Below are 13,925 nucleotides of genomic sequence, written 5' to 3' on the forward strand. Positions count from 1 at the left end.
GCATGCCCATTTGGTCCCGCGCGCAGAGTCTGCGCAGTTGGGGGAATTCAGGCCCTTGGGCGCCCTGTCTGAGCGTCCCCTGGAGCCCTGTGGCGCCGGCCGGCTCTTCCTTTTCCTGCATTCCATCGCCCTCACACCCGCCCCGGACGCCGAGACGCACTCACAGTTCCCGCCCCTTCCGTGTTTTGGTGCGCACGGTTCCGTCAGGCGCGGCTTCCATTGGCTGTCAGTCGGATCCCAGAGTGGTGATTGGCTGTCGCTGGCTGTCGCTCAAGCGCCTTCCCCAGAGATGGTCCGAGGTCGGGGGAGGAGAGCTGCAGAGACCGGGAGCTAACCGCAGGTGAGCTTGTTCTCGGTGCTGCGACGTATCCGCGTCGGGGGTGCGTTTTGCAGGGCTGGAGAAAGCCAGTTCTTCCTGAGCCGCCTCGGCGAGGCTTCCTCTTGCAGCTCGGCCACGCTGGTCTGCCCTGGCGCAGTCCCCTCACCCCAACTCGAATCTCCCTACTGTCTCGTCTGGGGGCTTCGCTGCCGCTGAGACTCGGTCACCGCCACGCCTCAGGGAGAAGGATTCCGGGAAGCCTGCGGGGCTGCAAGTGAAAGTTTTTGCCCGCTGGGATGGTCTCTTTCCTTCTCTCCGAGTTCTACCCGTCCTTCCAGGCTTGGCCCGGGCCCCGCCGCTTAGGGGAGCCTTCCCTGTTTCGCCTGCTCTCTGTCCAGATCTCCCTCATCGGGCGCTTTGTTTTGGTCGTTATCTTCACATGTCAAAGCCTTGTCTCTTCAGCCACATCGTGAGTCCTCAGGAGCGTAGGACCTAGGCCCGTCCGTTTCTTGAACACCACTCGTGGTTCATTCGGTGTCTTGCGTTACAGTTTATACGCTCTTAAGTACAAGTATCTGCTGATTGCGTCTGATTACGACCCCTGATGAAAAGAAGTGTTAGGAATCAACTGGATTGTTATTTTGTTCCTCTTTTTGCAGAATGTATAATTAGATCATCTTACCTTCTGAAGCAAGGGTACTAATAGCTAACACTTGCTGAGTTCTAGTGGTGTGTTATGCTAAGCATTTTAATATCCATTGTAACGTTGAAGCTTTGTAATCAGATCCCATTTTACATTTAAGAGAAGCTAGGTGATTTGTCCAAGTAAAGTCGTAAGTTAAAGATTTACTTAAACGTTGCAACAGCTCCTAGTAGATGTGTGCTGCCCCTGCAGATAGAACTGAACAGGTCACAGGCTAGGATTTCTAGGAGCTTACAGGTTAATGAGAGGAAACTTGACAAAATAACTACTTGATAAAACATGTTCTGGGTATTGTTTGTACAGATACGATGTCTTTGTGGAGGAGGGAATCAAATAGGAGTAACATAGACAAATGTAGGAGGAAAATGGAGCCAAATTTCATAGCTTTTTGTCTCCATCACTTCTTAGCTTTTGTGACCTTGGGTAAATTACTTAACCTATCTGGGCCCATTTCCTCATCTGTGAAGTGGGGTAATAATAGTATCTGCCTCAATAGGGTTGTTGTATTAGTGAATATTTGTACATGTAAAACACTGAGAACAGTGCTTGGCATATATTAGATATTTAATGGGTAAAGCAAATTCATTAAGACAAGAAACTTGAACCCTGGTCTTCTGGCAGCTGAAGAAAGAGTGTGATCTTTGGAATGAAATCAGGGTGTTTTTTATACTAAATGAAGTTAAGTGTGGGGAAGGCTTACCACAGGGCTGACACACCACTCAATACATGTCAGTTTCCTTACTCAGACCCTGGAGAAGTTGAGGCCAGTTTGAGAAGAGCCTTGCATTTCATACTGTAGATGGTAGAGAGTCAGAGGAGGTTTGGGATTTTATGTCTGGCTTAGGAAAGCTTGCCCTTCTTTTTTTGGTGGGGGGTGGTGCAGCTAGTCAGTATGGGGATCCAAACCCTTGACCTTGGTGTTATCAACACCACACACACCCTAACCATCTGAACTAACCATCCAGCCCTCCTTACCCCAACATCATAGAAGCTGTCAATATTTTTTCCTAATAAAGCTTCACTGTTAAGGGCTGGTGGGTTGCTCAGTTGGTTAGAGCAAGGTGTTATAACACCAAGGTCAAAGATTTGGATCCCCATACCAGCCAGCCACCAAAAAAAAAAAAAAGAAGAACACTTCACTGTTAATTCATGAGCAGCCCAGCATCCCCATATGTACCCCAGAGTATCAAGAGTGACTGGATTCTTCTCTGAGAAGAAGAGGCTATGTAGGTTTAGTCAGTTCAGAAGCTTGTATTGGGAGCATGACGGATTTTATATTTCTGGTATTTTCTCTGGTTTTTTTCCTCTTAGTATTCATTGAAGGCCTTTTTCAGAATTCCCACCTGTCTAAGGTAGGCCAGAGTGAGCAATGCTCTATTTCCTTCCAGAGTCCACCATGGTGGGGGCAGCAAGAATCAGTGAGAATCCCCAAGGAGAAGGTGACACTCAGGGGACAGAGTCAAGGCCTCTTTGTGTTCTCTCTCCTCCCAGAACTTTTGCTTGCGGTGTCATCCTCTGTCTTTCTATGTTTAGTTTTTTTGTTTTTTTGTCTTTCATTGTTCCTCAAAGAGTTCTCCTGGAATTACCTTTATCAGAACTGGGGTGCTGAGTTAAAAGGGCACATTTCTAGGCTTAAGCCCCACCATCCTTAATCTGAACTTCTAGGGGAGGGGCTGTAAAACTCATTTGTATGCATTTTAAAAATTGAGAATCCAGGGCTGGTCCATGGCTCACTTGGGGGAGTGTGGTGCTGATAACACCAAGGCCATGGGTTCGGATCCCATATAAGGATGGCCGGTTAGCTCAATGGGTGAGCATGGTGCTGACAACACCAAGTCAAGGGTTAAGATCCCCTTACTGATCATCTTTAAAAAAAAAAAAAAAAATTGAGAATCTGTACAATCAACTATGTTCCGATAATAAATAAATATAAAAATAAAAATTGAGAGCTGGCTGGTTAGCTCAGTTGGTTAGAGCGCAGTGTTGATAACGCCAAGGTCAAAGGTTCGGATCCACGTACCAGCCAGCCGCAAAAAATAAAAATAAAACAAACATTTTTTAAAAATTTAAAATTGAGAACATTTATTTTTTATTTTATTTTATTTTTGCAGCTGGCCTGTGTGGAGGTCTGAATGCTGTACGTTGGTGTTATCAACACTATACTCTAACCATAACTAACTGAGCTAACCAGCCAGCCCCCCCAAAATTCAGAAGCTTTAATTTTATATTCATCTTTCTTCAACAAATATTCATTACATGCCTAAGCGTGCTTAGTATTGTATAGACACCCAACATGCAGTATAAACTAGACAGATATGGCTTCTTATATTCAAATGGAATCTACATTTTAACAGAGGGTGTTAGGGGAGTGATGGAGTAAATCAATGGATAGGTTAGGCAAAGGTAGATCGTATGGCACTTTGGAAGTATGGCAGGGTACTTATGACATGATTTAGTGAGAAGTAAGGAGCTTCTGGGCTCACCACAAGCTGTATCAAGTAAAACGAATATGGACTTTGGAGTCAGCCCATCTGACCGTACCATACCACTAGTGAGCAAATCAGTTAATCAGTTTATTTTAATCCCCATTTTGCAGATGGGAATGTTTAGAAGTTTAGGGTTGAATTCTTGGCCAAGGTTACACAGCTAGTAGGTGGTAGACAGTTGAGCCTGAATTTTAGCTCTGATCCCTCTACAAAGCCATCCCTTTGAACCTGATCATTGTTCTGCCTCCCATAGGAATAATTTCTTCTTGGTGGGTTGCTCTGAAGCTTTATGAGAAAATGTCTTAAAGTGTTTAGCTCAGTGCCTGGCACATACTCAGTAGTGTTAGTTTTTGTTCACCCTTCCTACGAATACCAGAAAGCACAGGGTTTCTCACAGAAAAACACCTGCTGATTCTAGGCAGGCTGCCTGCCCAGCTGTTTGCCCCCAGCAGCACTTGGATGGAATTCTTGTAGCTGTGGATTTTTTCCTCTTCCTTTAGGGTGAAGGCCATGCCACCTCCTGGGAAAGTTCCCCGGAAGGAGGACCTGTGGTTGCAGTGTGAGTGGGGGTCCTGCTCCTTTGTGTGCTCAGCCATGGAGGAGTTCTGTGAGCACGTCACTCAGCACCTGCAGCAGCAACTGCATGGCTCTGGGGAGGAGGAGGAGGAGGAGGAGGAGGAGGAGGACCCTCTTGGTAAGGGAGCAGGACACAGGAAGGGGAAAGAGCTCAAGGGAAGGTGGAAAATTTGACTTTTCTCAGAGGAAGCAGGCAGCCTGGGAGAATGGTGGTTTATTTTCCTAATTATGCTTTTTTGTTTATAAAACATGTAAACTCATTTATAGAAAACTCAACAAGGATATAAGGAATGAACCTGCCATCAAGAGGCAATTGCTGACAGTACTTCAGTGAACGTTCTTTTTGACCTCTCTCTGCATGTGTACAGATATACTAAACATAGATATATAAACTTTTATTTGTTTTTTGTTTTGGGTTTTTTTTTTGCAGTTGGCCAGTATGGGGATTTGAACCCTTGACCTTGGTGTTATCACCACAGTACTTTCATTTTTTTTTAAATTTTTTTTTTTTATTTTTTATTTATTTATTTATTTATTTATTTCCGTGACCGGCGCTCAGCCAGGGAGTGCACCGGTCATTCTTATATAGGATCCGAACCCGCGGCGGGAGCGTCGCCGCGCTGCTAGCGCAGCACGCTACCGAGTGCGCCACGGGCTCAGCCCCATCATTTTTTTTTTTTAAAAGATCATATTATACAAGATATTGGCACCCTTTTTTAAAAAAAAACTCTGGCAGTATTCCCCAATTTTTTTTTTTTTTTTTTTTACTGCAACCACCAGTTAGGAATATATCTTATATCACTACTTTGTACATAAAAGTTAAAGAAAAAAATACTTGAGACAATACTTATCTTTATTAAATGCTCTCTGAAATGTTCTATCTTATTCTCTTGTATTTTAAAGAAATGTGGTTGTGACCACAGATAGCAAGAAATTTTTTAGAAATGTTGTTTGCAGTCCACCAAATTGATTTCACCACTCACTAGTGGGTTACAAAACAGTTTTTTTGTTTGTTTGTTTTAATTTTTGGCGGCTGGCTGGCATGGGGATCCGAACCCTTGAGGTTGGTGTTATAACACCACTCTGTAACCAACGGAGCTAACTGGCCAGCCCCACAGTTTGGACAATTCTATTCTATAGAAAATATGGAGGTGGCTGTCCTTCCTTCCGTCACTCCAAATTCTGTTTTAAGTCTGGTGACTATGAACTATAACCAATAGTTTCAAAAGTCAAATAATATTTTTAAAAGATGACTGGTAAGGGGATCTTAACCCTTGGCTTGGTGTTGTCAGCACCGCACTCTCCTGAGTGAGCCACGGGCTGGCCCTAAATAATATTTATATGAAAGAGAAATTAGGGGATGATTATATTTTCTAAAGTATCTACTTTTCAAAACAAGTAAATTCCTATAAAGCATTGAAAATACAGTACTCAGAGATGCTAGATAGATAGGAAGTGGATTGGAATCGTCGATGGGGCCTTCCTGGAGAAGGCAGATCTTGAGCAGAACATAAGGGAAAGGAGGACCAGTGGTTTCACAAGAGAAGAAGTGAGAGGAGTCTAAGGTTGAGAGGCAGCCTCTTTCTCAGGGACCAGCAGAAACTCTGAGCCAGAGGTCATGCATGCCAGCCACACCTGCTGTCTGAGTTTCTGACATGGGCCTTGTACACACCATTGCCTCTGCCTACCTGTGCTTCTTTACCTATTTACAGATGTTCATTCTTCAGATCTCAGTCATGGGGCTACTTCCTAAGACACCCCTGTCTAATACCTCTGTTTAATACTTTCATAGCACCATGTACCTCCCTCCCCCGTAGCACTTATCACTAGTTGCAGTTTTATATTTACAGATGTGATTATTTGATTAACATTCCTTCTCCCTGACTGAAAGCTATGTGAGGGCAAGGGCTGGAACTCTTTTTACTCATTGTTATGTCCCCAGTGCCTGGCACACAATCAGTGGTCATTAAATACTGGTATTTGCTGAATGAACTCCTGATATTTTTTTTTTTTTTTTTTTTTTTTTGTCTTTTTTGTGACCGACACTCAGCCAGTGAGTGCACCGGCCATTCCCATATAGGATCTGAACCTGCGGCGGGAGCGTTGCTGTGTTCCCAGCACCGCACTCTCCCGAGTGCGCCATGGGCTCGGCCCTGATCTCCTGATAATTTGATCAGAGTCTAGACTCCTCACTCCCTGCTAAGTGCTGCAGGTGGAAGGAGAGCTGAGCCTTGCAAAGTATCAGACTCTTCCTTCTAAACCTTCCCCTTTTTTTCCTAACCCCCCTTTTTTCCTTTTCTTTTCTTTGTGTCTTTCTTTGTTCATTTAAAAAATTTTTTCTTAAACCCCTTTGAACAGAGGAAGAATTCTCCTGCTTGTGGCAGGAATGTGGCTTTTGTTCTCTGGACAATTCTGCTGACCTTGTCCGCCATGTCTACTTCCACTGCTACCACACCAAACTGAAACAGTGGGGGCTGCAGGCCTTGCAAAGCCGGGCAGACCTCAGCCCCTGCATCCTGGACCTCCAGAGCCGGAACATCATCCCTGACATCCCTGATGACTTCCTGTGTCTGTGGGAGCACTGTGAGGTCAGCAGGCAGTGCCAGTAATTGGGGTAGAAGGAAGTTGGGGTTCTTAACTCAGGATGCCTTGATCCTTTCAGGGATATTTTGTATTTCAAAGATTTTGGCTAGCATCTGTCCTCCATTTCTGTGTAGCTCCTTTCCTCAAACTTTCCCATCCCCACCAAGTTAATTTGGGAGAGAGCCGAGAAGTCTCCTTTTGACACGTAGCGGTAGGAATCCTTCCACCCATCCTCAACCCTCACCCCAAGTTGCCCCTGGCACAGAGCTCCTTCGATAATCCCGAGTGGTTCTATCGGCACGTGGAAGCGCACAGCTTGTGCTGTGAATACCAAGCAATCGGCAAGGACAACCATGTGGTGCTGTGTGGCTGGAAAGGTAGGTCTCCTCCTTAACTTCTGGCCTCTGGGAGAAACTCTGGAGTTGCTCATGGGCTAAGGCAGTCAGGGATGGGACCAGTCTTGCAGGACAAGGTTGGCGCTGGCTGCAGAGACTCAGGGGTGTTAGAGCCTACTTTGGGGGTTTATGGCTGGAGTTTGATGAGGCCTCCCTTCCCAGGCTGTACTTGCACCTTCAAGGACCGCTGTAAGCTTCGAGAGCACCTCCGCAGCCATACCCAGGAGAAGGTGGTGGCCTGTCCCACCTGCGGGGGCATGTTTGCCAACAACACCAAGTTCTTTGATCACATTCGTCGCCAGACCTCATTGGAGCGTAAGCAGTCAGAGGAGAGGTGGGTGGGTGATGCTGTCCTGCTTGGAGTGGGGTTGGGAGCATGTTCCCAGGGGAGGTGGCTACTGAAGGAATCTGTAACTTGGCTTCTTCCGTTTGGGCTCAGGCATCTCCCACAGTCTCTTTGCTGACTCAAATTCAAAGACATTTGTCATTCAGTTATCTCTTATCTCAGAGAATCCTCACAACAGCCCCATGAGGTAGGCTTCTTATCCCCCTTCTTGCAGATGAGGAAACTGAGGCTAAGAGAGGTTAAATCACTTACCTGAGATCACACAGCTAGTAAGTGGTAAAGCTGGGATTCTAACTCAGGTTCTTGACCCCAAGTCCCATGATCATTCCATGATACTATGTCCATCCATAGGTCCCTAAGCTCCCTTTTCTGCCTGGGTGGTTCCCTTCTGCCTGGGATGGTTCCCCTCTCCTCTCTGTGCCTCTCCACCATCCTCCACAGCCTTCCTTTCTTCTGCCCTCCCACCCCCCACCCCAGAGCAGCGCTTCCAGTGTTCTCACTGTTCCAAGAGATTTGCCACAGAGAGACTGTTGCGGGACCACATGCGTAACCATGGTGAGTGGCTTGCCGTCCTCAGTCTCTCTGCCCTCCCTCCAAGGTTTCACATGTCCTCAAATCACAGCCTCCTCTTTGCTCCTCTCAGTGAATCACTATAAGTGTCCTCTGTGTGACATGACCTGCCCACTGCCTTCCTCCCTCCGCAACCACATGCGCTTTCGCCACAGTGAGGACCGGCCCTTTAAATGTGACTATTGTGACTACAGGTAAGGGGAACCAGGGGCCAGGAAACAGTGGGCTTGTGTTCCAGGGTTCCCTGTGCCCTCCAATCCCTCCTGACTTCTCCTGGCAGCTGCAAGAATTTGATTGACCTCCGGAAACACCTGGATACTCACAGCAAGGAGCCAGCCTACCGGTGTGACTTTGAGAACTGCAGCTTCACTGCCCGATCCCTCTGCTCTATCAAGTCCCATTACCGCAAAGTACATGAAGTGAGTGGGGCTGCTGGTAGGAGGGGCTAGCAGAAGTCGGGGGGAGCCCAGGGTAAAGAGCTGGCCTCACGCTTTTCTCCCCTGTCCAACAGGGAGACTCAGAGCCAAGGTACAAATGTCATGTGTGTGACAAATGCTTCACACGGGGCAACAACCTCACCGTGCACCTTCGCAAGAAGCACCAGTTCAAGTGGCCCTCAGGGCACCCCCGTTTTCGGTATGTCTTCACCCCTCCCCTGAGGATTCACATACGTTTTTTTCATACCTTTTCACCATGTTAGAAACTTTGAATTTGATGGTGCTTTGATGTCCACCATCTTCATTTAAAGAACCCTGAGAATAGCAGTGAGGTAAAGATTATTTTTTTCTGATTTTTGAATGCAGGGCACAGTGCCAAACCCAGTAAGTGGTGCCAAAGTCCTGTAGCCAGAACTATAACGTGAGCCTAAGGATCCTGATCCTTAGCTCCATGGCCATTCCTTTGACACTGCTGCCTTCCAAAACAGTCAGTCAATATTGCTCTATCTCTGGGTTGAGTTTCTACATAAAATTTTCCATTTTGTATAATGATCCTTCCCTCTTTTTCTTCTACATATTCCAATAAAGACCTTCTTTGTCTTCAACTCCCATGACTTAGAATCCCAGGACTTCTGTCCCTCTATTTGTCCCTTCCCTTGCCAAGCTCTATGTCATTTCTGTACCCCCTGCCCATGGTTGCTGCCCTTTGTGCTCCTACTTCACCAGGTACAAGGAACATGAAGATGGCTACATGCGGCTGCAGCTGGTACGCTATGAGAGTGTAGAGCTAACACAGCAACTGCTGCGACAGCCACAAGAGGCATCGGATCTGGGACCATCACTGAATGAGAGCAGCCTGCAGGGCATCCTTCTAGAAACAGTGCCAGAGGATCCAGGACATAAGGAAGAGGTGGAAGAGGAGGGTAGGGGCGGCGAGGAGACAGTCCCATCAGCCTCCCAGGAAAACACCAGCCCTGTCATCCATGTGGCGAATCAGACCAATGCTCAAGGCCAGCGAGAGATCGTCTACTATGTGCTGTATGAAGTCCCAGGAGAGCTTCCCCCAGGCCCTGAGCCACCCTCAGGAGGCATCATGGAAAAGCTTCAAGGAATAGTTGAGGAGCCGGAGGTCCGGATGTTGTGAAGGCTGCAGAGCCTGACCATTCCTACCCCAGGCCCTGGGGTTTGAGCCAGGCAGGTGGCAGTGCCCCTACTGGGCAGCCCTTGCCACCAGATTCCTTTGGGAATGGTGCTGAGAGCAGTGTGGTCCACTCTGGCCTGGGCTTGCATCATTCTGAAGGCTCTAAGGACCTCCCTTTTTTGCCATACTGCATTTTGAGGGAATCCTGAGGAGTTTGGATTTTTTGAGGGGATCCTGGATGTGTGTGTTCTTTTTAAGGGTGCTATTCTCAGGCTTAACCATAACCTCCTAAATATGCTGTGTGGCGATTTAATCCTTAGTCAGCTCACATCCATTCCCATACTTTGGGGTCCTTGGACCCAGGGATGATGTGTGACTAGTCACCGTAAGGGCCCTGCCCTTACCACCAGCCAAGGCATTGAGAACCAGGTCACCATTTCCTCTTAAGGGTTCCTCCTACAACCCCAAGGACTTTCATGGTTATCCTCAGGGACAGGATTGGAGACACTGAGTGCGTGTGTAATAATTTTTTTTGATAATAAAAGAAACTTGGGCTGTTACTCATTTCTTCTTCCTTATGTTTGGTGGCAGTTAACCAGGTAATGAGATACAGCTGCCCAGCGGAGGAGCTGAATAATTAGGCTTGTTCTCCTTTTAGTGACTGGAGTGGCTTTTTTGTTTTTAACTGTAGTCTTGTGCCCCTCCTCCTGCCTTCGGTGAAATTTCTCCATTTTTTGTCAGAGCATCTGCCATGTCCATGGGGGCCCCAGGTGTTTGGCCGTGAGTGGGCAGTAGCAGTGTGATGGAATGGATGAGAATGGGGCTCACCAGGAAGACAGAGCAGCCGACCGTTGCTGCACTCTTAGTCCTGATTAGAACCCAGTGCCTCTTGGGTGGAGGTTCTTTACCTGTGGGGTTGTGGGACTGGGAAGGAAACTGGGGGTGGAGAGTGGATTGAGAGGCCTCCTAGGGAATGGCAGGTACTCAAGGGGCCCAGGAGCCAAGTTAGAAAATTGTGTCTGAATGTGTATTTCCCTGGGAAAAGGATCTATTTTTCATTAAATTCCAAAGAGATTGACACACCCCCAAAATAACACCATTATTTAGGCTTGTTCAGCCACTTCTCAGCACCCTGTGTCCTTTCTTCTGGTCTCTGCCACTCTGGAGAGGTCGAGGAAATACTCCCAGGGGTTTTGAATGAACAGGAAGCTGCCTAAAAAGGATTTCTGGGTCTTTTTAAAGGACCCTAATTTAATTCTTACTACAAAATTGTGTGTACCTATTGCAAGCAGAATTGTGAGGTGGGGGGAATCTCTTCATTAATTCCATCAGCCAGCCATTTACTGAGTTCCTACTGTAGTCCAGACACAGAGGCTAAGGATACGAAGGTGAATAAAACCCAGGACCTGCCCCAGGGGTACTTGCAGTATAGAGGCAAGGAAAGACTAGGTAAGTTGAGTGATGGAAGCTTATGGGGGTACATTTAGAAGGCTTAAAATAGGAGTAGACAGTATTACCTGTGCAAGGAATCAGAAAAGGCTTTATCTAGGAAGAGACCTTCCTTTTAACCAAGATCAAATGAAGACTAAAGTCTCTAAACTCTGAAAAGATTGTGGTGCCCCATTTTTCATATGTAATTCATAATGAAAATATTAAACCATGAAGGATATATAAGGAAGTCCAACATAATTACTTTGCTGCTTAAAAAATTCTTATGTATTAACTACCAAATTCTGTTCCTAACTTCACAGCACAGAAGAGCTCAGTGGATATAAAAGAAATGATCCTCTGGGCTGGCCCATGGCTTACTTGGGAGAGTGTGGTGCTGATGACACCAAGGCCAAGTGTTCGGATGGCCGGTTAGCTCACTTGAGGGGAGCGTGGTGCTGACAACACCAAGTCAAGGGTTAAGTTCCCCTAACCGATCATCTTTTAAAAAAAAAAGAAATGATTCTCCAAGATGAGAAGAGGGAGGAACAGCCATGTGGAATAAAGTCTTTAATTTCTATAAATTATGAGCTAGTGAATATGGGCACTCAGTGAACAAAGTATTTTGTTCAAGATCAGAGACTGAATGAGGAACATACCCATTTCATGTACAGTAGCAAAGAGTTAAGGAAGGAAGGGTAGTTAAGAAGGAAGGGTAGGGGAGATGGTGAAAGCTTTTTCATACCATGCTAAATAGCTTAGATTTTCTTTCTTTCTTTCTGGTGGCTGGCTGGTACAGGGATTGAACTCTGGACCTTGGTGTTAGCAGCAGCATGCTCTAACCAACTCAGCTAACTGGCCAGTTGGTTAGTTTGGATTTCTTGGCTGAGGAAGGAATATGGAGAACAGTAGTAGATGAAACTTGGTCAGGAGTGGGGGACACCCCTGCCCTCATGGAGCTTCAGGTTGATTTCCTAAGGGGAAAGAGACTGGAGTATATTTGTAGGCCAAGCAAAGAAGCCAACGAGAGAGATGATTTCAAAACTATAGGATAGGGGATATTTGACAGAGTAAGGCCTTGAGATTTGGGGTGGGAAAGACTATAGAGGACAAGGAGATAAAAAAAGAAAAAAAAAAAACTGGGAAAGGAATGGACACACCCCTTTTGAGTAGAAGGAAGGAGGGAGGAATGGGAGTGGATGTGGATTTAGTTTGTAGGAGGTGTGAGGGGGATTTTCATGCTTGATGGTCTCTGTTTCCTGGATAAAGTAGGAATTAGTTATTGAGGGGTAATCTGTTGTTAGATTATGGAGATTTATAAGAATTGTCAAGTTTTAGCAATACCATTAATAGGGTGAGGTCACCTAACAACCCAGTTGAGGTCAAAGACCCAAGATCAGGCAGGGGCAGCTTCAACACAACTATACAATTTTTTGGTAGCAGATATGAGCACTCCTGGAGCAAACACTGAAAACAGACCACTGGGTGGGTCCACAGCAATGGCCTGACAACCAGGACATGGATTGCACAGGGTCAAAGAACATGGCAATTTGAGCAGCTGGAGAGGGGATCATGAGGTCCAGACTGGAAAAGGAGGGCCTGGGAGACTGGAAGTAGTAAGGATCAAAGCACTGGAGGTTTCAATGAGGCTTCTGAAGATTAGTGGGCAGAAAGGAAAGGTTGTGGTCAGAAGGGGGACATTTTAAATGGAGCTATTCAGGTAGAATATGCCCACAGGGAAGTAGGCTGCTGAGTGGAAACAGAGGTCATTGGAGTAGAAGAGACCAAGGGAAATAAGGAGTTCTGAACATCTACTAGCAGTGGCCTCCCTGCCCCACCAACTAGTAGGGTGGGACCTACATTAGGAAGAGGGGAACAGGCCCCAGAGAAAAGCTGGGCAGACACCTGATCTGAAGCTGTTTCCACATAAAAGATACATAGCAGAAGTTCAGGTTCTAGGGGAGAAGGAAAGAGACTTGGGCGGAAGACCTTAGCATTCTGCAGCTTTGGAGAACCCCTCACTTTCTTATCAAAGGAAATGTCACACCTAGCAGGAAAGAAATGGAGGGATAAATACTGCACTTTTAAAATACACTTTGAGGGCTTGCCCATGGCTCACTTGGGAGAATGTGATGCTGATAACACCAAGGCCATGGGTTTGGATCCTATATAGGGATGGCCAGTTAGCTCACTTCAGAGAGCGTGGTGCTGACAACACCAAATCAAGGGTTAGGATTCCCTTACCAGTCATCTTTTTAAAGAAAAAAAAAAAAAAAAAACCAAAATACTTTGATATTGCTTGACTTTTATGTTATATTTGTATAATTTAAAAATTATAATAAATTTTTTTTTTTGTGGGCTGGCCAGTTAGTTCATTTGGTTAGAACATGGTGTTGATAACAGCAGGGTCAAGGGTTCAGATCCCCGGACCATCCAGCCACCAAAAGAAGAGAGAAAGACAGAGAGAGAGAGAGAGAGAGAGAGAGAGAGAGAGAGAGAGAGAGAGAGAGAGAGAGAGAGAGAGAGAGAGAGAGAGAGAGAGAGAGAGAGAGAGAGAGAGAGAGAGAGAGAGAGAGAGAGAGAGAGAGAGAGAGAGAGAGAGAGAGAGAGAGAGAGAGAGAGAGAGAGAGAGAGAGAGAGAAAGAAAGAAAAAAAGAAAGAAAGAAAAGAAGGAAACAAATGGGTGGGTGCCCCCAGAATGGAAAATATTTTTTATTTTTATTATTTTCTTATTTATTTATTATTATTATTATTTTTTAAAGATGACCGGTAAGGGGATCTTAACCCTTGACTTGGTGTTGTCAGCACCACGCCCACCCAGTGAGCTAACCGGCCATCCCTATATGGGATCCAAACCTGCGGCCTTGGTCTTATCAGCATCACACTCTCCCAAGTGAGCCACAGGCTGTCCCAAAAGATTTTTTTTTTGTTTTTTGTTTTG

At 46.0% G+C, this 13,925-nt stretch overlaps 1 protein-coding gene across 2 annotated transcripts; it reads left to right on the forward strand.

Moving 5' to 3' along the window:
• Positions 1–289: 289 nt before the first annotated feature.
• HINFP (histone H4 transcription factor) lies at positions 290–10,105 on the forward strand. Of its 2 annotated transcripts, XM_063093937.1 has the most exons (10): positions 290–340; positions 4,009–4,202; positions 6,443–6,672; positions 6,933–7,044; positions 7,225–7,377; positions 7,886–7,963; positions 8,052–8,172; positions 8,259–8,397; positions 8,490–8,614; positions 9,142–10,105. In XM_063093937.1, exons 2-10 carry the CDS (start codon positions 4,019–4,021, stop codon positions 9,557–9,559), a joined length of 1,560 nt encoding a protein of 519 aa, XP_062950007.1. In that variant the 5' UTR covers positions 290–340; positions 4,009–4,018; the 3' UTR covers positions 9,560–10,105. The 2 variants fall into 2 exon arrangements, with proteins under 2 accessions (XP_062950007.1, XP_062950008.1); XM_063093938.1 differs by lacking the exons at positions 290–340; positions 4,009–4,202; positions 6,443–6,672; positions 6,933–7,044; positions 7,225–7,377 and adding an exon at positions 7,649–7,677.
• Positions 10,106–13,925: the final 3,820 nt, after the last annotated feature.

Source organism: Cynocephalus volans, chromosome 4 (genome assembly GCF_027409185.1).
Source record: "Cynocephalus volans isolate mCynVol1 chromosome 4, mCynVol1.pri, whole genome shotgun sequence".
NCBI lineage: Eukaryota > Metazoa > Chordata > Mammalia > Dermoptera > Cynocephalidae > Cynocephalus > Cynocephalus volans.

Coding starts and splice junctions, on each gene's coding strand:
- HINFP (XM_063093937.1), top strand. CDS start 4,019: ATGCCACCTCCTGGGAAAGTTCCCCGGAAGGAGGACCTGTGGTTGCAG. Junction 7,045..7,224: donor GGTGCTGTGTGGCTGGAAAG/GTAGGTCTCCTC, acceptor CTCCCTTCCCAG/GCTGTACTTGCACCTTCAAG. Junction 7,964..8,051: donor GGACCACATGCGTAACCATG/GTGAGTGGCTTG, acceptor TGCTCCTCTCAG/TGAATCACTATAAGTGTCCT.